This window comes from Prinia subflava, chromosome Z (genome assembly GCF_021018805.1).
Source record: "Prinia subflava isolate CZ2003 ecotype Zambia chromosome Z, Cam_Psub_1.2, whole genome shotgun sequence".
Lineage (NCBI taxonomy): Eukaryota > Metazoa > Chordata > Aves > Passeriformes > Cisticolidae > Prinia > Prinia subflava.
Genome location: NC_086283.1, coordinates 8,998,451 through 9,024,571, shown reverse-complemented (window position 1 = coordinate 9,024,571; position 26,121 = coordinate 8,998,451). Strand labels below are relative to the sequence as shown.

General features: G+C 37.4%; 1 protein-coding gene and 3 long non-coding RNA genes across 6 annotated transcripts in view; 3 read left to right on the top strand and 1 right to left on the bottom strand.

Annotated features, from left to right (window-relative positions):
• LOC134564458 (uncharacterized) overlaps positions 1-1,374 on the top strand; it is a 78,176-nt gene extending 76,802 nt beyond the window's left edge. For both annotated transcript variants that reach the window (XR_010083570.1, XR_010083569.1), the window contains exon 3: positions 1,243-1,374. This is a non-coding gene — a long non-coding RNA (uncharacterized LOC134564458). The remainder of the gene's footprint in view (positions 1-1,242) is intronic.
• Positions 1-1,708, bottom strand: part of TACR3 (tachykinin receptor 3) — a 35,209-nt gene extending 33,501 nt beyond the window's left edge. The window contains exon 1 of the mRNA XM_063423318.1: positions 1,233-1,708. Coding sequence (XP_063279388.1) covers positions 1,233-1,708 — 476 coding nt within the window. The remainder of the gene's footprint in view (positions 1-1,232) is intronic.
• On the top strand, positions 1,406-22,804 carry LOC134564457 (uncharacterized). Of its 2 annotated transcripts, XR_010083568.1 has the most exons (5): positions 1,406-1,539; positions 1,736-1,809; positions 20,446-20,565; positions 21,008-21,099; positions 21,677-22,804. It is a non-coding gene; the product is annotated as an uncharacterized LOC134564457 (long non-coding RNA). The 2 variants fall into 2 exon arrangements; XR_010083567.1 differs by lacking the exon at positions 1,406-1,539 and having other exon boundaries at positions 1,679-1,809.
• A 347-nt stretch (positions 22,805-23,151) lies between these two features.
• LOC134563651 (uncharacterized) lies at positions 23,152-25,916 on the top strand. Its single transcript, XR_010083403.1, has 3 exons — positions 23,152-23,926; positions 24,714-24,776; positions 25,833-25,916. It is a non-coding gene; the product is annotated as an uncharacterized LOC134563651 (long non-coding RNA).
• The last annotated feature ends 205 nt before the right edge of the window (positions 25,917-26,121 follow it).

Sequence of the window (26,121 nt, the reverse complement as noted above, 5' to 3'; positions counted from 1 at the left end):
ACAGAAATGCACCTAGCTGAGAATGCCACCAAAAATTTGCAATTAGTAGGGCAAACAGAAAAGTAGTATTATGAACTTGTCCACAAGCACAAAAGGCACAAGATTTCCCAATCTTTGTATCTGGAAATGAGAAATAACAATTCAGAAGGTGGATTGAACCTTATAAAATCTTAACTACCATCGCTTAAAAATACTGCAGTTCTGACAAGTCAATTCAGCAAAGATGTATACGGGGATTTGAATATGTAGAAAGGAATTTAGTGAGTAATTTGATAAGGAATTTAGAGAGTGCATTGATAAAAGGCATAAAAGATCTGAAATACGAATCAGTCTTTATTTCTAAAAAAAAATCTGTAAGTTATCTCTCCAGCACAGCAAACGTGAAAACAATAATAAAGAAAGAAACATTTTCCAGGGGATACTCACAGCGCTCTCTGAGAAACAGAGTCCGTCAATGCATCTGTGTAGGAAACCCAGCACCTACATCTCCTCTTTGCTGTACGGATGCTACATCTGTCCTATTCCATTATTGTCAGGAGTACAAAAGTAAAGTTGTTCCCTGACCTTTTTTTCGTTGACAGTCACAAAGCTTTATTTTGCTTCAAGAAATCAGAAATAATCTGAGCACTTTGAAACTATGTTCTTACTAGACCTCCAGATATGCACAGATGGCAATATGAGTAGTCTCATTAGTTAAAATCAGCAGGAACAAAGCATCTCAGAGCTGACTGTGAGAAAAGCTATTAAAAACAGGGTCTGAAGTGATTTCTGAAGAGGAGGCAAATGCCTCTGCCATCTGCAGAAATACAGAGAAGAGGGAAATTTGAAATTCACTCCCTTTACATACACTCTCTACAACTTCTTATGAATATGTATTAGAGGACTGGCTGAGAGAGAGCCTGTTTTCACAGTGGGAGGCAAAAGCCTGAGTTGCTGGTACAGAATAACTATTGAAAGATGGAGCACAGATAGCAGCTGAAGTCAAATAGAGAGAGGAAATGTTTGTTATAAAAGAAAGCAGAAGAATAAAAACAATGGAAAACTGAAGGAGAAAGACCAAAGACTAGGAGAAAAAGTGTGTTAGGGAGAGATCCTAAAGAACTGCAGAGGAGCACAATGAATGAATTACTGAGGTTTTTGCCTTTCATCACTATGAATGTTGTCTTTGTATTTCTATTTTGGCAGAGAATCTGATCTGAATCTCTCACCCCTAAACTTTTCTCTTTTCTCACCTGTCCACAGCGATCGCTGTCATGGAGTAGATGCTGGCGAAGACAGCTGTGATTGGGAAGAAGTTGTGGAAGCGGCAGTAAGCCTCTCCAAAGTACCACTCACTGTGCAGCGCATAGATGAAATTGATGAGAGTATTGAAAGCAGCCATGGAGGCATCAGAGAAGGCCAGATTCACCAGGAAGTAATTTGTCACTGTCCTCATGCGCTTGTGAGCCAGGATAATCCAGATGACAATAAGATTTCCAAAAACAGCCACTGCCACCACACCACCATAAGCCAGAGACCACAGGGCAATGCGCCAGGAAGGTTGTACGAACTGATTGGAGAAGTTGCCTGCTGAGGAGGCTACAGGGGCAGAAGCATTTGCAGCTGGTGCTTCCAGAGCTTGTCCCCAGGGATCGCCTGCTTCAGCAAGGCTCATATTCCACCTGCTGCTCATGCTTATGTTCCACTTGGCTGTGGGGACCGAAGTCATCTTGGGTGTTTCTCTCCTCTCTTCCAGGAATGATGTACTTCTCCCACCTCCCTCTCCCAACCCTCCAAAATCCCCAGCAACAGATAGGAATAAAAGGGGAGGTAAGGCAGCACAGCAGGTACTGGGAAGGGGAACTCTGTTAGAAAAAAAATCTTTGGCTATGCTGTTCAAACTGTTAGAAATGCTCTAACAGACATGTCAGGAGAGGTACCTCGGAGCAGAACAGCATCCTATTTCTCCTCTGTACAGCCTCTTGCTTTTGATTTTGCTCAAGGAGAAGGGGACTGAGAGCCAAGGCACATTTTATAGGCTTGTGAGTTCCCAGCGTCACAAAGGGAGTGGAGCGATAAGCTCCATCGGCTGGTAAGCTAACACCTCTTTTCCTCTGCTCTCCCTCCCCTTGTTTTTCATTCGTTGCCAGCAGCAGGCACTTTCAGGAGCTGTGGAAAGCATCACAGGAAAGATGAATTCTCATCTCATTTATGTTGAGAGATTTGTTTTGTGTTGTCTTTAAGTTTCATTGTTGTGCTTCCTTTTTTAAATTGTCTTTTTGCCCTGTGTTTGCAGGGCTAATCAGCTGGCTTAGTTGAAATTCCCAGGACTGAGGCTGCCTTTTTTATTGAAGCTCATTCCAGATGAATTTATTCTGGATCAATTCTGAGTTGCTTTTTCTGCTTCTCTCTTCTCATTTAGTAGACACTTTCCTTTAAACCATTCTGTTACCTACAGCATTAGAATAGTGACTCTTTCAGACAAACAAATACATTCTGCTGCTCTCTAATTTCACTTTTCATTCTGTAATATGTAATTGATATCAAGAAACATTTATAAAGCCATTTGCACATTCAGCAGTTACTGATTTTTACTGAAACAGTATGCAGCCCTAAACATTCATGTCCCTAGTTATGGACAAAATATTAGGGGTTTGTTTTCTTTGTGTCTTTGAAAAAAGTATTTTAGTTCTTCTTCCTGATTTGCATTTATTTCACGGGTAGTAGTATTATTATTCTGAGCAACCAATATTTTAATATGCAGTGATTTCTATAATGGTACAAAAGGGTAAATGAGGAAATTTAACACTCGAAGTCTTCACATCCAAAATCAGTTTTCTTGTTAATATGTTAACAACAGCTGGCATTAGGAATGCATGTTTTATGCAAGGATTGATTGCAAGGGACTTCAACTAACAAACCTTTGTTATTCAATAGGCTGTAGTCTTAAGGGGTAAAATGTATTTTAGTGCCAATCTTTCATGTTTCAACAATTTAGAGCTAGTACTTGTCATCAGCAGAGGTTTCAATTGTATCACAGCAGTGGGAGCTATTCAATGTCCCTATCAGCAATGACACAGTCAGTACTTTTTAAACAAAAGCTTCAAACAAAAATCAAATATTCCTGTGTACTCTTCTTCCCTGATGTATTTACCCAATGGAAGCAGTGCCTGCACTTTAGTTGTCAGGTCTTCACTGCAGTTTTAATTCGAATGACCGTAATTGTGGCTGTTTCTATATGACCTTTTACCAACTTACCCTAGCTTGAGCAGCTGCCCACATCAGGCTTAGAAGCTTTGCTCAAAACAACAGAAGCTTTGCTGTAAATCACCTGGTGTTATAGCATGTCTAGAACCCACTCATGCACTGCAGATACTTGTAACAGGAAAGTCACTGGAGATAATCCCACTGTTCCATTTTGAATTCTAAGTCTTCTACCTGCCTCCTCTTTCTTCCTCTTCCTGAGACACGAGCCTGAAGAAGGGCATGGTAGACAACCTCTGTGGGTTTGAGAGATAAAAAAAATCCAAATGGTGGTACCAAAGAGCAAGGAACAATGGACTGACTAGTTATAGTGAAGAGGTGGATACTCAACTTTTGATTGCAGTAGTTCCCTCAAGATTTTTATATGCCCGTAAGCCAGAGAATACAAACCCAGCCCTGTCCCCTATACCTTTCCACCTTTGTTCCCAAACTAGGAACTCCAGATTTTATCCTTTTACTAAGTTGATGTGTTTTTTACATTTCCACACCAGTTGCGCAAGTGTCCCACCTACTTGCTTCCATCCAGCTCTCCCAGCCTCAGGTCTATTATTCTTTTTCCTTCATTTCAGCAGAGACACAGGTATCTTATTTCTAGCACACACTACTGACAAGTGTGCAGTAGAGTGCAAACAAACAGGAGCAGAGTCCTGTAGAGCACTGTAGTAACTTCCCCTGTATAGGGGGAAGTTTTATACATATATATATATATATACATATATATATATATATGTATAAAGTATCTGTGTTTGAACCACTTGCAATAGTTCATAGAATAGCATTCTGGTTACATGTGTAAATTCTGTCTCAGATTTCCCTGAAAAATGTGCAATATCCAGTAGTACTGCAAACTAGGGGCTGGATTTTGAGTTTGAAAGCAAAAGTCTAAGTTCTTGTTCTAGAATGAAGCTTGTTTTAGCTTTGTCATGAAAAATCGTTTGCCATTGCACGCCAGGTGTTCAGGAGAGACCACTCCCATGTGTCTTTCTCTAATCATCTACGTGCCCCCAGGGGAATTTGTTCTCAATTCTAGTCTCATTTGTAGTCACAATATGAGAAGATAGTACAAGGCAACATCTACTTATTCTTGCAGAAGTGTAGGTGAACTGAGTCCTTCAGACTTACTTTAAACACAAAACAGGAAGTTTTTTGTAGTCTGTGTTTGTGAAATGTCAGCCAGGCCACCAACATAGGAGTGTCAGCTTTGCAGAATAGAAATCAAGCTGCCATTGATTGTGTCTTACTTACTGTCTTACTCAGAGGTGCCCTGAGGAAATAAGCCATCCCTCTAGGGAAATTTTTATACATTATGGTCTTCCCCAGCCCCTCTCCCCCCTACATGAGAAGAAAAACTGTGGCGTACTATTAGCAAAAAAGGACAACTTAGATTTTTTATTAGTCATTTGCTCAATAAGGTGGATGGTATCAGCCTACAGCATGTATCTGAAACTGGCAGAAGAGGTGGCTGAGTATCTGGAGTTGTTTTGTTTTGAGAAGTGGGAAACTGAACAGCACAGGACACGTGTTGGCCAGCTGGATGAGTCTCCTGTGGAGAATATTTATGACTCCTTTTGGAGATGACTGTAAAAATTTGCTAGAATAAATTCTCTGTGTTCTTGCTTTCATTCTTACTGAAACCACAGAGAAGTAGTTTGGTACAATCGGCTGGAACAAAACCAAATTCTCCTACATCCAAAGACGGGCTACAGCAAAAAATATGGGGTGATCTGCCTTGCTAGCATTTAACTTAACTAAATAAGAAAAGATATTAGGTAGCCAGTCACTAATTGGATCTTATCTATAGAGGAAATTCACATATATAGTGATGTTAGCTGTGTTTCTCCATCAAAATTTGTATTGACCACACATGTACTGATTGAAGTTTAATCAGCTGAAGGCCATCAGCATTGAGTTTCTCAAAAAAGTTCCACCGAAATTTTGGTGAAAACATTTGTATTAATAACTTCTGAGCAGCATAATCTGCCTGACTAGGATGTACCTCATGCAAAGGAGTACAAAAGACAAAGATCTGTCTCAGTCTTTTATAGACAATAGAGGGTAACTCTGATGGTGTTCTCTTCCAGAACTGTTACAGGTCTGTGATTTCTTATGTTAACCTTTGGCCATTCCAGCTTATGCATATTTGCAGTGGGAATGTTTAATTTTCCACTCTGTAAGGCTACCCAATTGTAGAGTGACTTCTGGTCATCTGCTATTTCCTGATGCTCATTTGCTCCTTTGTTTTTCCACTGACTGCTACTTTGTGCTTGTGTAAAATCATGTTGTACTTTTAAACTGTAGTTAAACTTGTCACTGTTAGCAGCTCCCCATTCTCAGCTTTACAGAAACACTGGGAAATCTAAAAGAAATATTCGAAGTGTGAACAGAAAAGTAACTGTGACTGTCTCTACTTCTTCCTTTGTGTTATATAGTTTGAAGCTATTTTTTCACAGTTCCATCTTAGCTGGCTCCTACTTAGCCAGAGCAGAAGCTAAGCTCCTGACTTAGCATCTTGACTAGAAGGTAAATTTAGAAGTTATTTTTTTCTTAGCTATTTATGAGATTATGATTTAATTTTCTACAGATGTTCTGGTGCACTTGAGGTTTTTGTTGGAAATTGTTCTTCCAATAAATTTTTCTGTGTGCTATGGGAATGAGAGACAATATCATCATTATTGGACAAGCGGGATTTGTGATAAAATAGCAGCCTGCATAGATAGTATCTCTATTTAGTATAAGCAATAACTGCATCATAGAGATCTTTCATAAGGCCGATCCTCTAGCCTTAGCCTAATAACCTCTTTCCCTGCCTTCTTCCTCCAGTGCCCAGCTGGAAATGATCCTTCAGCCAGAGCTCTTTCTATTCTTCAGCTTTGATAGCTCCCATTCATCAGTCAGTCATGAAAAGGTTTAGCTAGGGCAGCAGAATTTATGCAGTGTAAAGATGCTCAGCACTGTCCTATTTGTCATGGCTGTATGTTTACACTGTGCTGCTGTCATGACAGTGCCAAAACACCTAGATTCTGAACAATTAGCTTTTATTTGTGGAGCTTAAAACACAGCTGGAAAACTCCGTTTGAACTTGTTTTCTGATAATTGTCTATCAGTGCAAAAGTCTTATTCCTGTCACCAACTGCTAATTACACAGTAGGATATTTAGCAGCCTTCAAAATCATGCAAGTAATGTTGCAGAAAAGGGGAAAGACCAAAACCAGAAATATAGTGTGTGGCTCTTCATCAGGGCTAGAGGGGACAAAAGGGTGAGGAAAATCAGAGCCAAAGAACTGATTAGAGACAAGTTTTCTTCTGGAATATGATGCTGAGATGCAACTTCACTGGAACTAGTTTTAAAATAAACTAAAATGCAATGTATCTAGAGATGAGTTGTGAGAAACAAGCAGTAAATAGAAATTATGACTGTTTTGAATTTCGGATAATACTCGCAAATTATGTTGTATAAGAAAATGTTTTTCTTTTTCAGTGAAGGATTTCTTCAGCCGTCGAGAGTTTGATCTTCTGATCCTCCTGAAGGTCTAGATTTTATGTGTTTTCCATTGTCATCAGCATATCTTATGGCTCTGTTCTTTAGCTGCTACACATAGGACATGACTGAAGGTGCTAAATTGCTGGCATGGTGAGGTGCCTGTGCCAAAATGTAATTTGTAGGGCACAGTCATTCTGTGAAAAGTAATTCTTATTCATTTGCTTTCCTGGTCAGCTAGGACTTTGAGAGGAAAATACATTATACAAAGTGTGATACTAGCAATTTTTGTGGAAGAAATGAAGTGATTGATTCAAGGGCTTCTTCTACCTGACAGCAGTATACCTGCAGAGGAGATAAAGGCAAAGTGAAATGGACCATGGTATAATAAACATTTTCTTGGGTTATTGTGATTAGTCATCTTTCTTGCTGTTATTGTTTTCTCCTGCATTCTTTGTGACAGTCCTTGACACAAATTAGTGGGGAACTTTCACTGATACTTTTTTTCCTAGGTGCTGTAAGTTCTCTATTTTCTCTTGTGGGAGACAATTTATTTGCAATTGTAAATCCAGGCACCTCTTCCTTTTCATCTTTCTCCAACCTCTCAAGTGCCTGTCTAGTGTTATAGGTGAGCTGAATTAGCAACTGACTTCTCTGTGTGCACTGAATACATTTGCCCATTGCTTTAATAACCTCTTTAAAAGTTACATTTAACCACAGAATTATACATAAGTCATAATGCGTTCAATTGGATCTTGAAGATTCAGAACCTACAGCCTTGAAATTAATGGGTAGCTGCTGTAGCCACCTGAAATTGCAAGTCCAGTGAAGTCAATCAAAAAGACACCTACTGGCAAAACCATTTCCTCTTTCTCCTATGGGGCTCTTTCCAGCAACTTGTTTCCTTACAAACATCCAAATTAAGAGGGATTTTATTGGTGACTTTTCTGACTCTTGAAGCTCAGTTGTACACATATATTGCATATAATAAATTTACATACATACTCTTACATAATAAAATGCATGTTTTGAGGTCTCGAGCAAGGCATGAATGGAACTGCAGTAATTCAGTGCTGAGGAAAATCAGAAAATAAGATTTTCCAATAGCTCTACCCATGTTATTTATAGAGCATCAGTGACGCATCTGTGTTTCACTGTTACCTGAAAAGTAAAACAGATAGGCTTTTTGACTTGGCTTTTTAATAACAGGACATATTATCTTATCATTGTGGAATTAAGAGAATATTCTCTATTTTTTTTTTCCTTAACTAAAATAAATTTTTTATGGCTTGGTCTTCATATAAAGCACTACACGTAATTCACAGATTTAAAACACTATCTAGACAGTATTTCTAAAAAATATCATCTCATCTACTTTAGAAGACTAATTGAAATGTTTGTATGAAATTGTATTCTGTCAGCATAGAAATAGTTGTCTGCTCTTTGTTGTACAATAAAAAAAGGAAAAAAGTACAAATTTACATGTGATGTTACTATGTTCTTATGACTTTTGACCAAAAATTATTTGACATTCTATGTACTAGAGCAGGATCAGTGTAAAGTGGATTTTGCAATTGCTTTTGTGGTCGGCTCATGATAATTTAGAAAAGCTGTATCTGCCAATGTGTAATAAATATAGGAGGGAGCCTTTGACAACATACCAAACTTTTGTCTTGAAATATATATATTTTGCATGGGAAATAAAGGATAAAATGAAAATATTCTCAGCTGTTCTCTCAAATGTGCAAAACCACTTGTGTCCTGTTCTACATGTTGTAATCTGATTTGTGCCCTGCCTTTTTTAGAATCCACTTTTTTCGTCTGAGATAAAAGTGGAAAGGAGAGCTGATCTTGGCTTTTCCACGTCCTAAACCACTGTTGAGGCCTAAATGGTGAGAATGTTTTGTCATGTCTTGTGCATTTGCCTGTGTGACTGTCAGTGGAAAAGAAATGACGGTCAAAACTGATGCACAAGGATTATGGTGTTCTTATGACATTTAATCACAGACCTTCTATTTCTAATCTATACAGTTTCTTAAGCCAAAAGTTCTGCTACTTAGTTGGTGTTCAGTGAAATAATTCATTCATTAGTCCAAAATCCCCTATGAATCACCTATGTAAACTTTTTGAGGCCCTATTACTGAAATTATCGTGTCTTAAGAACTAGTATTTTTTAGTGAAAGGTTATCTGTTGCAAAGCATTTTTTTTTTCTTCTCACTAATATTAAGATTCTGTTTCTCTGTCATGTGACCTTTCTTCTTCCTTTGGAATTGGAATGAAAGGAAAAGCAACTACTGCCATATCAGTGAAATTCAATTTGTGGCTTCAAGAAGTCATTCAGTCTCTTGCACCTTTTCTGTAAACCATTGCACTATTTTATTTCTGCTATGACATATATTTACAAAGAAGTTCCTATTAATTCGATTTTCTATATTCATATTGAAAGCAATTATTTAAGTGAGAACAAGAGTTCAAGTGACCTAACCTTTCTCAATAATTCAGCAAGTTCCAGAGGTATTGTAAGGCAACAGAAAAGAAGGCAATTAATTTTCTGAGGTGAAATTACTTAGGCTAATTTATTTTTTGTGGATATGACATATATCACTAGATGAGTTTTGAACAAGCAGTAGCAAAGAGGGAGGGAAAGGCATGAAAGCAAAATGTAGTAACTAAATATAATTTATAAAGAATGTGTCTTATTAATTTGGCTCCAAGAATTAGCATTTAGATTTGATGACTAATAAATTTTTAACATCATAGAAGGTGCTTAGATTTTTATCTTGTTCTTTATGATCATTTCTATTGTCCTGTTCTTTTAAGATTATTTTTATTAATTCTCGAGTAACAAGCCACTCCTGATTCTCGTTGCTGGTTTTGGAACTAAAAAACAGCTTTTATGTGGAAATGATAAAAAAACTAGCAGATAGCCTTGCTACTGCTTTCCTGATCCCAGATTCAAGGCAGGTGGATTGACAGTGTGTCTACACCTGTGATGTGTCATTGTGTTAACAGTGATAGTATTTGATCCTCTGGCGATTTCTCGAACCATATTAATATGGCAACAACACTTTTCTCTTTAAAAAATACCGTTCATTTAGGGTTGGCAGCAGCTAGCAATATCTTGCTAAAAATGCTTTCTAGCTTTACTGGATTTCTTTCAAAGATGAACAGCTTTCCCTGTCTAGGTAAACAGCAAAGGAAGATGTTCACAGCCTGAATTTTTCACACATGTGCACACCCCTTTTCATGTGAACAAATACAGACAAAGGATGTTTTGAAGATAATTTTTGTGTCTTATGGTTGAACAAGATGTTTGACTCCAAAAAGTGACAAATGAAAATGAGTTCTATGGAATTACAAACTTACAAACTGAGCCTCACTGTAGAAGACAGATGCAGCTACACTTGCCTGATGCACTGGCTGTTATAACAGAGTAGCTGATGAAAAGACTGTGAAAGCAGGTCAGGGAACTGGAATTGTAAAAATTAAAATATAAGTCTTCCTTACCTTTCCTAAGGCAGACAGAAAAAAAAAATTCGATTAAATCTCTTACATTCCCTTCAGGCTATTGTTGGAAAATAATTTGTTCTCATGTAGCAAGCACTGGGGATTGGAACTATTTTATAAATCTTCTGCTCCTTTAAAACCAGATGGTGGGTGTTGATAAAATGTTTGTTGTCTCCCTAAATTGTTCAAATAATCTAATTTTATCAAATAGAATTTGTAGTGGTAGGAATTATGTGCAGAGGTAGCATTTGTAGGCTGAAGAAACTAATTTCTTTTGTCGGGCTTCATGTATTCAGAGTGTTATCTAATGGATTCATTTCCAGATTTATCTGGTGTAGAAAGGGGCTGTAGAACACGCATTTTCTTTTATGGATGATAAAGATAGAGAAATCTTGGGCTGGCATACAAATTCCAGCATTGCCCTAATGAAATATTGCTGTCTTAGAAAGATGAATTAATGTTCCCTGCTGCAAAGCAGTGTTTTTCCTTCATGTTCTTATTCCTTACTGAGTTAGTGTGTGGGATGCCCAGAAAGGAAAAGTAAGGGGCAATTGGGGTCTGAGCCTGTGGAAACAGACAATGACAGCCACTACAACCAATTTACATTCACTACAAAAAGAGAGAAAACTGGAGAAAAAGAATCCAAAGGAAGGACTAAAGAGTTATAGAAAAATCACTGAATAGCAGATTGGAATAGGTGACTGGAAGGAAAGCATTGAAGATAATAGGAAATTGAACCAAATTGTTTGGGGGATGAGGGAGAGGAGGAAAGACTGAAACACTGCTTTTTTCTGTGGTTATATTAAGGCTTGTATAATGATGGATTTCGACAGGCACCCCTAGCGATGGATGCAGTTTTATCTGTCACCACAGAGCAGCCTTGTTTAGACCCCTGTCTTTCAGCAGCAGAATTTTATTCATCCTCCATTAACACAAAGTCCAGATGCTTCTCATGTCTCCAGACTTCAAATGAAAGCATTCGATTTGCAGACTCTGAAATTTTTTTCTTTTATGAAATACTGCAAAGCATTTTGCATTAGGGTGGGGTTTTTATTGTTTGGTTTTGATTTTTTTTTAATCTAAACTTTTGAGAATTTCCATGTGGGAAAAAAATCTCCAGCTCTGTGTTGATATTTTTGTCTTGATTCAGGACCAGAGTACAGATTGGAATTTTTCATGGCTGTACACCGGAGGCTGGTTTTTTTGCATACCATCCAGCTTGTGGCATCTCTTTACCAGCAGCCCAAAGTCATAATGTCAGGAAATAGTATTTTGATAATATGGACATAAAAAAGGGATTTTCTTTATCCAGTTGCAACTCCTGCACCACAACTGCCATCAATCTGGAGCATCAACTGTGTTATTCACTGCTGTCACCTCTTGTTTGAAAAGAGCAAACTGTTCTTTTTGTAAAGCAAAGCGCAACCTGGCACTGCAGGTTTATATGACTGACAAATTCATATTGATATGCTAATCAATGTATGTTGTCACCTTTGTGCAGAGCTCTTTCCTGTCAGAATGGCTCTTTGTCCCACAGGCTTTGTCTTTTTGCAAGATGCTTTCCTAATGCAATTAATCATCTAATCCAGGAAATCATCTCCCAGCACAGAAAACTGACATCATCTTTTCTGCTATATATACTCTGTGGCTTTTGTCTGTGGTGGAATCATAGACTCCTAGGTACATTTGAGATGTATTTTGTCATTATAAATTGTTACCACCCCTAGCTCCAAATCCCATGTAAATGTGCTACCATGCATACATATATATATATATATATATACACACACATATATATATATGTATGTGTATATATGTCCTGACTACAAGGGCACTGAGGGGCTGAAGCATGTCCAGAGAAAGGCAATGGAGCTGGGGAAGGGTCTGGAGCACAAGTCCTGGGAGGACTGGCTGAGGGAGCTGGAGGTGTGTTTAGCCTAGAGAGAATGAGTTGTGTCACTCTACAGCTGCCTGAAAGAGGTTGTAGATGGGTGGGGGTCATTATCTTCTCCCAAGTAACAAGCAACCTGACAAGAGGACATGGTCTCAACTTGAAGAAGCGGAGGTTTAGGTTTGATATTAAGAAAAATTTCTTCAAGCATTGGTACGGGTTGCCCAGGGAAATGGTGGAATCCCTAACTGCTAACTCTGTAAGTATTTGCAAGACAGGTAGATGTGGCACTTAGGGACATGGCTTACTGGTAACTTAGTGGTGCTAGGTTAACAACTGGACTTGGTATTAGAGATATTTTCTAATTTTATGATTCTATGATAATCAAGCTGGTTGATTAATTTAATCTTTTAATTTGCCTTGTATCTGCGAAATAAAGTCTGTGCCAGCCTGACAGCGTAACTGTTATTCTCTTTGGATAAGAATCTAAGAATTATACTGACAAAAGAAAACTGAAGGCAGCCTAAATGACAAGGGCAAAAAATAGCATTTGCTTCAGAAGGGCAGGAGGCTGTTTACATTTATGTCTGTCATACCTAATTCTTAAAGGTCAATACAGTTTCTTTTTAAGAAAACAATCAATTAAGTAATACAGCAATAAGACATCAAACACTGTAAAAAATATACACTGTCATTGAAGAAGAATGCTGACATTTTGCAAGAGATGTTGGGGGAGTCAATGGAAAACACTGAAGAGAGGAAATGATGTATTTTCAAACACTAAGAAGAGCTAGTGATATTTTCAAAAGAGTGGCAGTATTTGCAGTTCAGTAATGGCATTCATTTCAGGCATTTGGGTCTGAATTTTGATTTAGAGCAACTGAAGTGAGCCCTTTATCAGCCCAGCTAGTCCAGTGGAAGCTAACAAACATGTGTAAGGAACTGCTCTGGAGCCCTTGCCTGGAATTAACAAAATCATTAGCAGTGATTCAGATAATCTCAAAAGCATCTAAGTTGAGGTACAGGGTCTTAGAAGACTGAGTATTGCATTTTTAGTGATGAAATATTCTGGGTTTTTTAGTCTGTTTTTACACCTTGGGAAAACACACCCTAGGCCTTCCTTTCAAAGCCTCTGATATGGACATCCATGAGTAAGTCATGCAGTCTAGGAGGGCTCACTGTTGCTCTTACAGTGACTTGTGTGTGGCACACCCTTGCTGCAGGCGGCACTTCCAGCTCTTCCCAGACACCTGTAAGAATGGTGTTAATTAGAGAGAAGGAAATGTAAAGGTTCTAGGCTTTAGGAGGAAGCTGACGGATATATAGAAGCACGAAGGACAGAGCTCACTGTATAGCTGTTGTCCAGTAAAGCAAATCTCTGCAAAAATAGCAGAATTAATTTCAAAGAAGGACCTTCCACCACCAAGCTCTTATTCATATAAGTCAGACTTTTATTAAATGTTAGTCAAGGTACTTATTCTCTTTTGTAAAAGCTGGCAATATTAATTTTCTCTAAATACAATTATTTTCAAAATAGCTGCCTGAAAGCTGTGAGAAATACAGAGCAGAAACAAGCTGTTTTGTTTTTAATGAAGTTTACCATGGTGTACAGGCCATCTAGGACAGCAACAGCATTCTGAATGAAGAACAGCCACCTTTCAAAAAGCCACACATTACTTGTCCTTTCACGGTGTTTAAATGCAACGACTAGTTCATAGGAAGATTTTTTGGAAAGGAGTAAGACAGACTGTCTTTTAAATGGCTCACTTCTGCAGCTGAAGTAAAAAAATAAACTTGTAAACAGTAATTCACAGTAATTATCTGAATGATTTTCCAGCAGAGATTTATGTTAGAAGTATCTGAAAGTCAAAGCATGAGAAAAGGTTAAAGAAAATACCTCTAGGTTGTGTTCTTCAGGCATTTATCTAATAATTACTTCCTTTGGATGCTTGTTCTGTAACATAAGTGACTAATGTTTACAAAGCTTTTTGGAAAATATGGATATAAACAGTGTGCAAGTGCTCACTGTTATTATTACACATGAATCATTGTATTAACAAAAGCAATGACTTGTCTCAGGCATGGACCCAACCCATCTCACACTGGGTTTCGTAGGATTCATTTTCTTCAGGCTAACGACTTTTCCATGTCATTTAGGGAGGAAAACCAATTCTTTTTCCCAATATTTTCATTATATAGAGAGACTATAATAGAAACCCTGTGAATTTTTTCTTTATGAGTAATAGCAGTTTCCGTAAGTATTAATTGTTAAAATGGTACAAATAATCTTGTTGTCTTGGAAAAATGGCTGAAAGGCCAGACTTTCTAATACAGACGAATAGCTTGGGAGTCACAATGTCTGCTCAAAGGTAAATTCATCAGCCAGTTCACATTGTTGCTTCAGAGTACTGAAATAATCGTTTTGACAGCCGTTGCTTCTTGATAGAGGCTGAATAGAAATCCCTGCAATTTGGGACTTTTGGTTACAATTTCTTACCTATCTCCATTTCCAGTTCTGCTTAAAGGGAAGCATATGGAGCCTGCATCATCCCATTTCTCATCTGTTCCTGTTGTGAGAAATACTGCTATGGAAACTTACTCTAACAGAGCTTTGTTGCTCATCTCTTCTGCCAGCTGTTGTAATAGTACAGAACAGACTGTAACACAGAACCATTCTAAGCATCATGACTAAAGAAATTTTAATACATGCTGGAAGTGAGTGAGAGAAAATGGATCACTGAAGAAATATTTAAGGAAACTGACTTTAACAAAGAGAAAATACTAAGTTCTTAAATCATCCATTTTACTCAGACTGCCTGGAGTAGCTACTGATAGAGTAAGCCCAGTTGGATGTTACTTGTATGGGGGTTTTTAAAAACAATTTCCTTTCATCAATTTCTTCTTCTGTCTTTTCATTTGACTTTGTTCCCTGATTTCAAGATTTTATTTCCTTTCATGAAAGGGAGTAAAATCTTGCCATTTAAATGAGGATCAATTCAGCAAGGGTCCATTTCCCTGCACTTCATGTCACCCCTTTCCCTTTTACTGTTTCCATTTCAGTGCATATTTTTTTCCCCCAGCATTTCCTTTCATCAATTTCTTCTCCTGTTTTTTCGTTTGACTTTGTCCCCTGATTTCAAGATTTCAATAAGTATAATTTGGCAAGTGTTGGTTCTTTTCATTGAAGCTCCTTTCATGGCAATCCATTTGGTTGTAGTCACTCCTTTTCACAATTTTCTTTTTTTTAAAATTGCATTTTATTTCATCATGTCTCCTTTCCAGAGTGCTTGTTAGATTTTCTTCTCTGATTTCAAGGTTTCATTTCCTTTCATGAAAGGAAAGCCTTCATTTCATGAAAGAAAATGACATCTTGTGACTTCAATGAGGATCAATTTGGCAAGGTTTGGTCCATTTCACTGCTTCTCATTTCATCCCAATCCATTCCATTTTAGTCACTATGTTTCAGAATTTTTATCACCCCACATTTAATGTTTGATAAAAAAATCACCGCTTTAAAGAGGCTTTTTAAGGTGTTGTGTTCTGGTGTGTTTGTTCTATCAAGGTTAGCAGAGTGCCTCTGTGACTTGGCCAGTCTGTTATGTGCAGCAACTTCTTATTTAGATTTCCTAGATATCACTGTGCTATGTAATTTCCTTCTTCCTCTGTAATTTTCTTAGCAGAGATAATTTTTCCTGTATAGATATGCCATCAGTCAGATGTCTCTTAGTTCCAGCATTTTTAGTAGTCATATACAAGAAAGTTTAATAGCATTAGTTCCAGTGTCAAAGCATTAGTTCTTATGTCAAAGCCACACAAAATGGTTGTGACCTAGACTTGTGCTTCAAGAGCATGGGGTGTCTTTTGCCCTCATGGTGTTACCATGAGGGAGTATTAAGAATATTCAGCTGCCTGTTTTACTCAAAGACAGCAATATCAGTGAGCACCCAAAGCCTTTCTGTGAAACTTGTGGGACTGAACAGGAAATTTGGGTGTGTGGGCTGAGCAAAGAATCTTTGTGTGCACATGGGAACATTTGCCTTGCTTGTCTGAAGTTATTTATCTGACATGTTTTGTCAGGTAGAGTGTTGAAGTCTGTCCTTTGCTCACCTTTCTTTTACCAATGTGGCTGGAACAGCCCCATGTTAGAGCACCATGGGGAGACTAGACAGAAACCTCAGCTTGGAAAGCTCAGACCTAGGCTGGTGGCAATAGTGATAGAAATTTGATTTTAACTTTTATTGTACAATGCATTTATCTCTCCTAAGGCCTCTCTCCACATCTCTGTACACGACATGAAAGGCATAAAATTCCGATTATGAGATCCCTACAGTATCTGAATCGTTGATCTCTGATCACTTCTATTTCTATTGTTTGTGAAGCCTAGTTTTTACTTCAGTTTGCTCTAAACAAAGATAATGGAAGAACACTAAACTCCCTTAAATTTCAGGGCCATAAAAAGTTTGACACTGAATAAGTAGTGTCAAACTTTACATTTTCTTAAATTAATCACAGAAAATGGCAGGAAATTAAAGTAAACCCCTTTTTTTTAAAGCATGAATTTTTAAAAGTTACAATGATTTCTTACAGACTAAAAATATTTGCAGTTCACTGTACATTTAAAGAATTCTTGCAAGTTTTTGGAATACAGAAACTTTCAAGATTTTTGGAAAGAAATATCTTTCTTGGAATAGCAGCTGTCCATATACGTGTCCAATCAAGATAACAGGAACTTAGACTTTTAGCAATCACTGCCTGGGCAATGGTTTTGCTCCCTTTCATGTTCAAGACAAAAAATTTCAGAAGATACTATTGTATTTAAAGAAAAGAGCTTGTGTCTTGCATTTGAAGCCACACATTACAGACCAAATACAGGCTATCACAGGATCAAATGAGAGCTGCGTTTCTGTCTCCACAGATACATAATTAAGGAGAAATAGAGGGCAGTGCAGAAAAGCAATGAGTTAAACTACTGGACAGAAAAAATTATATTTAATATTTGGTAACTAATGCAAATGAAGTCATGCTGAACTGCCAACTGTGGCTACCACACATAGCTGTATAAATTATTAAAATTTCCTGGTTTGAAGACAGAGTTGAAGAATGATTTATGAAGCTCTTTTTCTTTGAGGGGATGAAATGATGGTAGCTCTTCACCTTGTTTCTGCCATGCTGTGGTTATAAGTCATCAAATACATTGCTAGAATTGGCCCTTATTTCAGCTCCAAAGATGATCACTTGTGTTTGTTGGGTGGGGATCTGTGCAAACACAGCTTATGCATCTACTTGCAGAAATTTTTGTAAGACTTGTTTAGAGAAATACAACTAACAACAAATGCTGAGGTAGGATTTGGAAACTTGGAATGGAAGTGGAAATGGCAATAAAATACCTTTTTATAATTTAAGAGATAAACTGAATTTAAAATAATTTCCGTCCCTGTCATTGTTAGCCAAAGGAAACAACACAGTGTGTTGCAGTTATGGCTGAAGTGACAGGCTTTCATTCCTTGAGTTGATTGGCTGAGAAGTTCCCAGTAAATAAGTTGAAAAAGGAACAGGGGAATTTGAAGCACAGCACAAGACAGCTGTCGGTGCTGCTAAGGAGTTAAGGAATCACAGCCTGGAGATAATTCAGAGGTGCTACCTTAGGCATCCTGCTTAACCCTTACCACCAATCCACACTACACCACAGCCTTGTGAACAGCCATAAGGATGGATAAAAGACGGTTGTGAGGGATAAGTGAAAAGAAAAAGCTGCAATCAGTGGTCTTCTGATTCCTAAGTGCCCTACTAAGCTCCTGAGAGTACACTGTTATTATGAGACCAGGTCCCTTTTCTGTTCACTACCATTTTTCATGCAGTTCCTTTGGAATGAACTACAGCTGAATAACTGTCTGTTAATTTGCATCCAGCCCTTATTCTGGCAAAGATCAGGATGAGTTTTGCTGCTTTTGTCAGTGGAAGGTGATAGGTCCTTAGCTCTGGTCTGGAGGTAAGGAAATGGAAAAGGGTGAGCAATGTAAGAGCTGCCAGGTAAGTAAATGGGTACCTGCTGAGCAGCTTGATGTTCAAGAAGAGGGGAAAGAGTATAAGCAATCCACATTAAGCAAGTATGTAAGAATAGAGTGGTCTCAAATTTGTTGACTACATTGGGAGTCCAGTGTAGTATTGAAAACTTCACCATTTGCAGTTACTTCTCTTGGACATTTTTTTTGTCTATGCTCAGTATCAAAGCTGAACTAACAAACAAACAAACCCCCAAACCTCCCACTATTCCTGAAGTATTCTGTTAAAAGAGTTACATCAGCACCATCTCTTCTTGTGTCTTGGTTTCCTTTCAAGGGAGAGCATGAAGGCTCTATTGTAACAATTCCTAGAACAGAGTGTGATGTGCACTCTACTCCCATGCCTGCTGCAGACAAAAGTCATTCTCTGCATGAAATAAATGCTCACATGCACTAGCTGGTTTTGTGTGATAGCTGCACAGTGCTTGCATTTTTGTCTCTTAAAGGGAAAAACTATGTGAAATTTAAATATAATTGATTAACTGAATCCTTTCTTATTCTACAGATTTTTCTGCAAAAATCCCACCAGAAGTGTCTCCTTTCTGGTGCTGAGACCTTTCTGTTCAGTTTACTTTATAATATCTTGTTATTCTATTTATGATGATTAGCTGTGGTTTTTATTCTTAAAAAATACTGAATGTATATATTCCCTTAATGGGAACATTTTTATTTTCCATTCAGAGGGTATTCAATTCATCCCTTTTTACCTTTTGGGTGCTGTAAAAATTTAATTGGTCTCTTAATTTATGCCTGCCTCTGCATCTCAGTTTTATTTACTCATTTTTGAAGGGTCAAAGGCAATGGATGGTGAGCTTTTTAAAGTGAGTGTGTCTGGTAATTTATACAATGCTTTGATATTCAAACGACTAGATTTAGAAATAGTTTCAGTAACAAAAGGTACTGCATTTGTAATGCTCTTTATACAAGTAAAAATAAGGTGGTTATTTCATCTACTTCTCCAGTCGAGAAGAATTGAAGGTTCCTACTCTAGCTAGTCCAAAATTATTGCAAATATGATTTTAAAGATTTGTTGTGCATTTCCATGACACTATTGCAAGGGTCAACAAAAGCAGCTACATGATGCAAATATCATTTGCATCAAGTGCAAATGTGATTTGTGGTTAAAAGTACAAATAGGTCTTGAAAGTTCTTAATAAGAGCAGGGAGGGCACAAAAGTAATTCTAAGAGTTGTAAGTAGGGAGTGTATGGAGTTGTGTCTCTGTAGACATTATACAACTACTTTATAACATCAGAGAAATAACCTTTTCTACTTGGATCTACAACCCAAAATATTATCCTGAGAGCTAGTGTATGATAAGCAATGTTTCTAATTTCTATTTCAGTAGCAGAATTTATGCTTTTCAGTCAGTGTCATTGCTGTTAGTGCTGATCACGTACTAGCCAGCTGGCTAAGAGTCCTAATCTACACAGTGTGCAATTGCTGTGAAATCCTGTATCTTCCTGGGAGCTGTGGTGAATTAAGCCTGTCTCCAGCTTTCTAAAAGTCTGGATCATGATGCTGCTCTGGACTTCCACTTCTTCTGTTGAAACTGGGCCAGTGTCCACTAAAGAACTGAAGAAAAAGCAAACCTGGAACAGGATGAGCCTGTGACCCAGAGATAAGAGCACTTGTTTGAACGATCTGTATCAGACACCTCAGTGTTCACCTCTGTGTTTCATTCAATGCTCAGTTTAATATGTATCACAGAAAGAAGTGTTGGTTGGGATGGAAGAAGTTGAAATGCAACAGGTTAGTGTCTTAGTATGTGTTGAGGTCTTGAAAGAGAATGGTCAGCCCTGGATGTATTGAATATATATTTTGGTAGCTGGAGAATACACCTTTTGAAGTGTTTGCTCCCTAGGACTGGAACATGATTGAGCAGGAAGGAAAATATATTATAAGATTTGATAAAATACCCAGTTACATACATATTTCTGTGCAAAATTGAGGACTGATGTCCCAGAAAGTGATGTGGATGCACAGAAAGCTATGCAAACTCATGAAAGATGCACCTAATTTCTTCTGACACCTTCTTGTTCTTGTGCTTTATGTGTGTTCTCAAGGAATTACTGTGCATGATCATTACCATGAAGACAAAAAATATTTTGAGGAATTCATAAATTCCCATTCTAAATAAATGACACCGCTCACCTTGTATTTGCCATGCTGCCTACATGTGAGAACTAATTTTTTGTTAGAATTGATTTTCTTTCAAATCAAAAAAGTTAGCTTATATCTTGTTTTATTTTGTATAATCCCAGCTGCAGACAGTGATTCATTCTACTTGACCACTGAGAAGAGTAAGTCTTCACCACCCTTGACAACCCCAGAAAGACTAGCAGCATTTCTGACATTTCCTGCATTTTCACATGCAATTTCAGGTATTTAGATTTGATAACAGATTTTGAACCAACTTTTTTTTTTTTTTTTTTTTTTAATAAATGAGTTTGTGTTAGAATAAGAAGGAAAAAATGAGTGCCATTATTGAATAATCCTTTTTTTTTCCCCCTGCATCTGTCCTGGTCTGTAGCAGCACTATGGATTTTTCTTTCTTTTAAGTAAGCATGCAACTGAACCCTTGCAAGTGTCAAGACTGAAACATCTCACACAGAGAATAATTCCTCCAAAGATGTCACTTGCTGAAGAGCTCAAAAAATATTTAAATGGTTGTTCCTGAAGTAAACTAACACCACCACCTTCAGCAGAGTGAAAAAAAAAAGGTTTTTTACAAAAAAAATTTTGCCCTCACCCAGAGGCCAAATAAACTACAGTTTCAATTCAATCATCAGTCCATGACGTTAACTACATATTTGTGCCTTTCAGACTTCAAGAACCAAAACAATCTTTGGATCTAAAACTGACCTGATATAAGAGGGGAAAATTGCAGTGGTTGACAGGTGGCCCAGAGAGACTGAGTAAGAATGAAATTTTCATATTTTCTCACACTTTCTGTCTTTAGCACTCTGTAGCTGCATGCATTGCTGTTCTGAGATTTAACAACATGTGTAGTTGGGATGATATGGCATAAATTTGTGGAAAGAAAGAAAGAGCAATTTAAAAATTAAAAATTGGACAAAGAAATGGATAAATTAAAATTAATTAAGATGCTGACACTTACTAGTGTATGAAGCAAATGAAATTAAGTAAAAGATGCTTTGATGTTTTAGCTGGGAGGAAGCAGCGCTAATAATCTTTACTTGAGTAATTACGGCAACAGAAAATTCCTGCTGTGATCAGTACTTATTAGATGTTAATATTTTGGTAATAGTCCATATTGCTGTTAAAATCTAATTGCTGATACTTTTATAAATACAGCCAAAGTATGTTCAAAGGGTGGTGTTAATTGATGTTTCCCAATGAACCATTTACAAGATTTTTTTGCTTTCTAAGTATGTTTCAGCCTTTTGCTGTTCCTTGTAATGCTTTGGAAAAAACATTTAATTCTTATTGGCACTATTCATACTCTTTTTTTTTTTTTTTTTCTCCTAATAGCCAGGAGGCCAGATGGAAGAGTTGTGATTAACTGTTCTGTTCTTCTTCAGAGTATCTCAAATGACTGAGTTCTACCCAGGAATTTATTCAAGAAAGGAGATGAGCTCTCTCCAAGACAGGACTACATTTTTTTGAAAAATATTCAGTTTCACTCCAGTAACTGCAACTACATCCTCTGTAACCTACTACAGATATTTGTTCCATTGACCACTCCTACTGGTGGTCCCGTTACCTAGGTATACCCCCTCAAAAAAGTCTGTTCTTGTCTTCCAGTCAGGATTGCAGTTTGTAGTATCCTCCACCAACAAGTCATCTGTGAGATTGTTAAATCCACAACATCCCTCTTAATGTCCCTGTTTTGCCCTTGCTTTTGTTCCCTGCCCGATCAAACTGTTGCCTCTTTTGTTACCCTTCTCAAAGCCTATGCACTGTTTTTCAAACATTTTAATGACTTCCGTCCTTTCAGACTGAAATCCTTGATTCTTCTGTGATTTGTGGCCTGATTTCCATCTGTCCAATTGCCTCTTCTACTTGTATGGCTCATTTGCATTTGTATTATGTTGATTCCTATATGAGGAATGAGAGCTTTCTTCTAAGATATTGTATTATCAGTCTCAGTAATTTGATGCAGCCAGGAGTAACAACTGAAAAGTTCTGGGACAATATTTGGATACATTCATTGTCAAATTCAGTCAAATGTTTAAGGAGCATGTGGGACCTGGGACCCTAAGAAGCTATAGACAGCCACAAATGCTGCCGAATTTCACGGCATTGTTCTGCATCATGAAATTCTAGAGATTTTGAGTAAACAGCTTAGGCAAAATGACATATTTTCCAAAGCCATCTTCTGCAAAACATTTGAAAATTTCCCCTGTGAGCCCTGTAACTCTCAAAATCAATATGAAAGTTACTGCGAAAATGATCTAACTTTGCTAGTGAGAACATAGAATTGTTGAGGTTGGAAAAGACCTCTAAGATCATTGAATCTAACCCTTTAATCAGACCTTCCAGTTTTGCCACTAAACCATGTCCCTAAGCACCATATCTGCATATCTCCTATATGCCCCTTCAGATTTTTCTTGTCTTTTAAAGTTGTAGCCACTGAAAGAACATAAACTTAGAGTTACAGGAGCAGTATTAGAAATTCTTCTTGGATTAATGAGCCAGTGGATTTAAAAGAAAAAAAAAACCCACAAAGTTTGCTTATTACTTTAAATAACAAGACAATCAATTTTCTATGAGGACTCTTGATCCACTCTCTTGGCAGATGTCCCATGACTGGGCTATTTCTTGACTTAGGTAGCTCCCTATGTTAAGAGCACTGTCCATTAACTGTTATATTTTTTACGTATTTTATTTTATTACACATTTTTACACTATATAATTTTATTTCAAATTATACTTTGAAGTTCAAATCCTTTAGAAGGGGGAAAGAATATTTTTTGGCAATGAAGTAGATGCAGAGTTTTGGAAAGAACAACTAGTTCTTTATAATTATTTCACATCACAAGCCAGACTATATAAAAAAATTAAAATAAGCCATATGAATTTCACATATAACATTATCCACTTCATATATCACTTCATCCACATCTGTGTTAATCACTGACTGCAAGCTGAGTGTATTATAGTGGGATTAGCAGCTATGTTTCCCGAACATATTGCTTTTTTCTGTAACACTGAACTCAGTCATGCCTTCTTTTCCATCAACATAGAATAAGTAGAGATAGTATAATCCCATGTGACAGACTGAAAGCTAAGATCTGGAAACATTTACTTCGGTTTGAGAAATTAAATTCTGGGATCCCACTTCTTCTGCAATGTAGGAAAAGTGACCTGAGCCCTACATCACAATTCACACACCCAAAGAGAGTAAGGCCATTTTGTGTAAAAATTAATTGGGCAGCAGGGATTTCCCCGTGATCTCAAAATCCATGCACTTATTCCGCCTCCAAATGGCCAAACAGACATGATTTTGAGTTACAGAATTGGGTCATAGCCAGGAGGTTAGTGCATGAGAATACGATTCAGGAATTACAAGATGTAGGGGGCTTGCTTCTGGGATTAGTGAAGAGAATTGGACTGAGGGACTAGTGTGGAGGGTAGGGTTAGAGATAAGGGTTGAAGCCTAACTGAAGTGGTCTGCAATCTCCATCTCACCCTATTGGATGGACTCAAATCTCCATGGATCTCCACTGGATCATCAATTTGATGCTCTGAAGGGACCTGAGGACTTCTGAGCTATCAAGAGTGAGTGGAACCTTTTTACACAAAATTTCCTGTAGATAATTCCTCTTTATGTGAACATTCACTCTGAAGGTAGAAAGAGGTTTTATATGGTTACGTACAAATGAGGAAACTAGGTATTGCAAGACAGTGGAATCTGATATATGAGATCAAAACTGACAAGAAAACTAGTTGGTTTATGAGTGGTAATGGGTTCTCTTCCACTAAACGGGTTGATGGAATTAATCTGCCATGAAAGAAGAGAACTCAGATGAATGGACATCAGGCAGCTGGGGTGTGTCTGACCCAGGAGTGCACAAATCAGATGGTTGATCCTAGGAAAGGAAGGGAAGGATTAGATATGTATGCACAATAGAGATGAGAAAGGGCAAAGAGTAGCTGACAATGTTATTACAATTATAGCAGAATTTTAAAGTATTGTCATGACATAGGTTCATAGCTACACGAGTCACCTATTATGGTTCAATGCTGTTCTGTATCAGTTTATTTGTTAAGAGATAAATGTGAAATTGCAGTTCATGTGCAATTGATGCATAAGGCTGTTAGTCAATTGTGTATATTGATTAAACTAAATTAGCTTTAAGGCTGTTTTAGGTTTAGTTGGTCTAACATTTAGGCTTAGGCAAGACATTTCAAGATCTAGACAGGAATGATATGTTACCCTTCAACAGATTTTCTGAGGTACTGCTTTTCCGTGTGTTTCAGCATGTGAAAAATATCGCACTCAATATGTCTAATAGTTCTTCTGTAAACTGAAAATAACCATTGTTTTGCATCCTTTCATACACAGGATTGTACCTTGCCAATAGAAATTCTATTACTTCTTGACAAAATTATAAAAGATGGACAGAAGGTAGGGATAAAACATTCAGTGCTTGGTATTTTATTGAAATTCCTATAAAATCTTAGCTGAAACTGAGTATGAACTAGCTTGAATAGGGCTGTAGTAATAAGCTTGCTAGAGCAGTTAATGTAACAGGCAGCAAGAGACATCAATCTGCCTGGAAATTAGTATTAGGAACAGTTTTATTAAATGTTCCTTCTGTAAGCACTCAGAGAGTGTATTGATAATAGCTTAATGAAATCTGAAGGTATTACTGAATTGATGAAAGAGGTGCTCACATTAGTTGAAGCAGATAATAAAATGTTAATTTTAGGAAAACACAAATTGATAAGAAAAAGGTGAATGTCAGCAAAAACAAAAGAGGACGCAATTTATATAGCTGAGGAGGATCTCAGCAATGCTTTACATAAAACTCACATATGCAAGTGGGAAGAGACTCACATGAAAAGTGTTTTAACAAAGGAGATCTCAGTGGACAGAAACGTGGTAGGAAATGATGGCTTACAGAGATGCTGCACAGATAACCCACTCAAAGCTGATGTACCATCCAACAGCATCTAGGGTAGGGAACTCTTTGTACGGCACTGATGTGACAACACAGAACAATTTATTATCAGAGACATAACAAAATATAGGCACTTCAAAGTCTCTGGAAACCATTCAGTGCCACTCCATTTTGTGCTGGTAAATTCAAAAGTGCATAAAATAGGGGTGAATTTTGAGAATTTTGGCAAAAAAAAAATTAAGCTGTCAGGACTGTTCTGCATAGCTACTCTAATACTGATGTACATGTGTTGAAATTGCTTATGGCAGGTTGAAAATAAACAAAGGAAAAAGATCCCATATACAGAGCTAAGCTATGTAATTCCTTGCCACAGGCTATTGCAGATACTGAAGTTTTTTGGTGTTCAGAACTGATTGGATACATTAATAGAAGAAAAAATAATCTGGGCTATTAAAAGAAAGATGTCAACTGTGGTCAGGAAATTTAAGAATTAAAAAACTAAAAGCTAGGTGTCAATTCTTGGGAAATAAAATTCTCATTTTCTTTCTATTTTTCCCTAGGAATCCTCTACTGGTGTTACTAAGTACAGTATACTCACCTAGACAGACCTTTTGTCTGACATTTTATGGTTAGTTCCATTTTCTCACTAAACCTTCTTAAACCTGAAGGCACACTTTATCTAAACTCAGTAAGTGATGCTCACCATTGCAAATCTTCCTCTTTACCTCCCAGGGTTCACAGAAGTGGTTACAGAGTCCATGTAGTCCATAAAACAATTAGACACCTGATATAAACCTATTTCCCTCAAAGGGTCTCAGCTAGCTCAGCCCTTCTCAGGCCTAGGAGGAT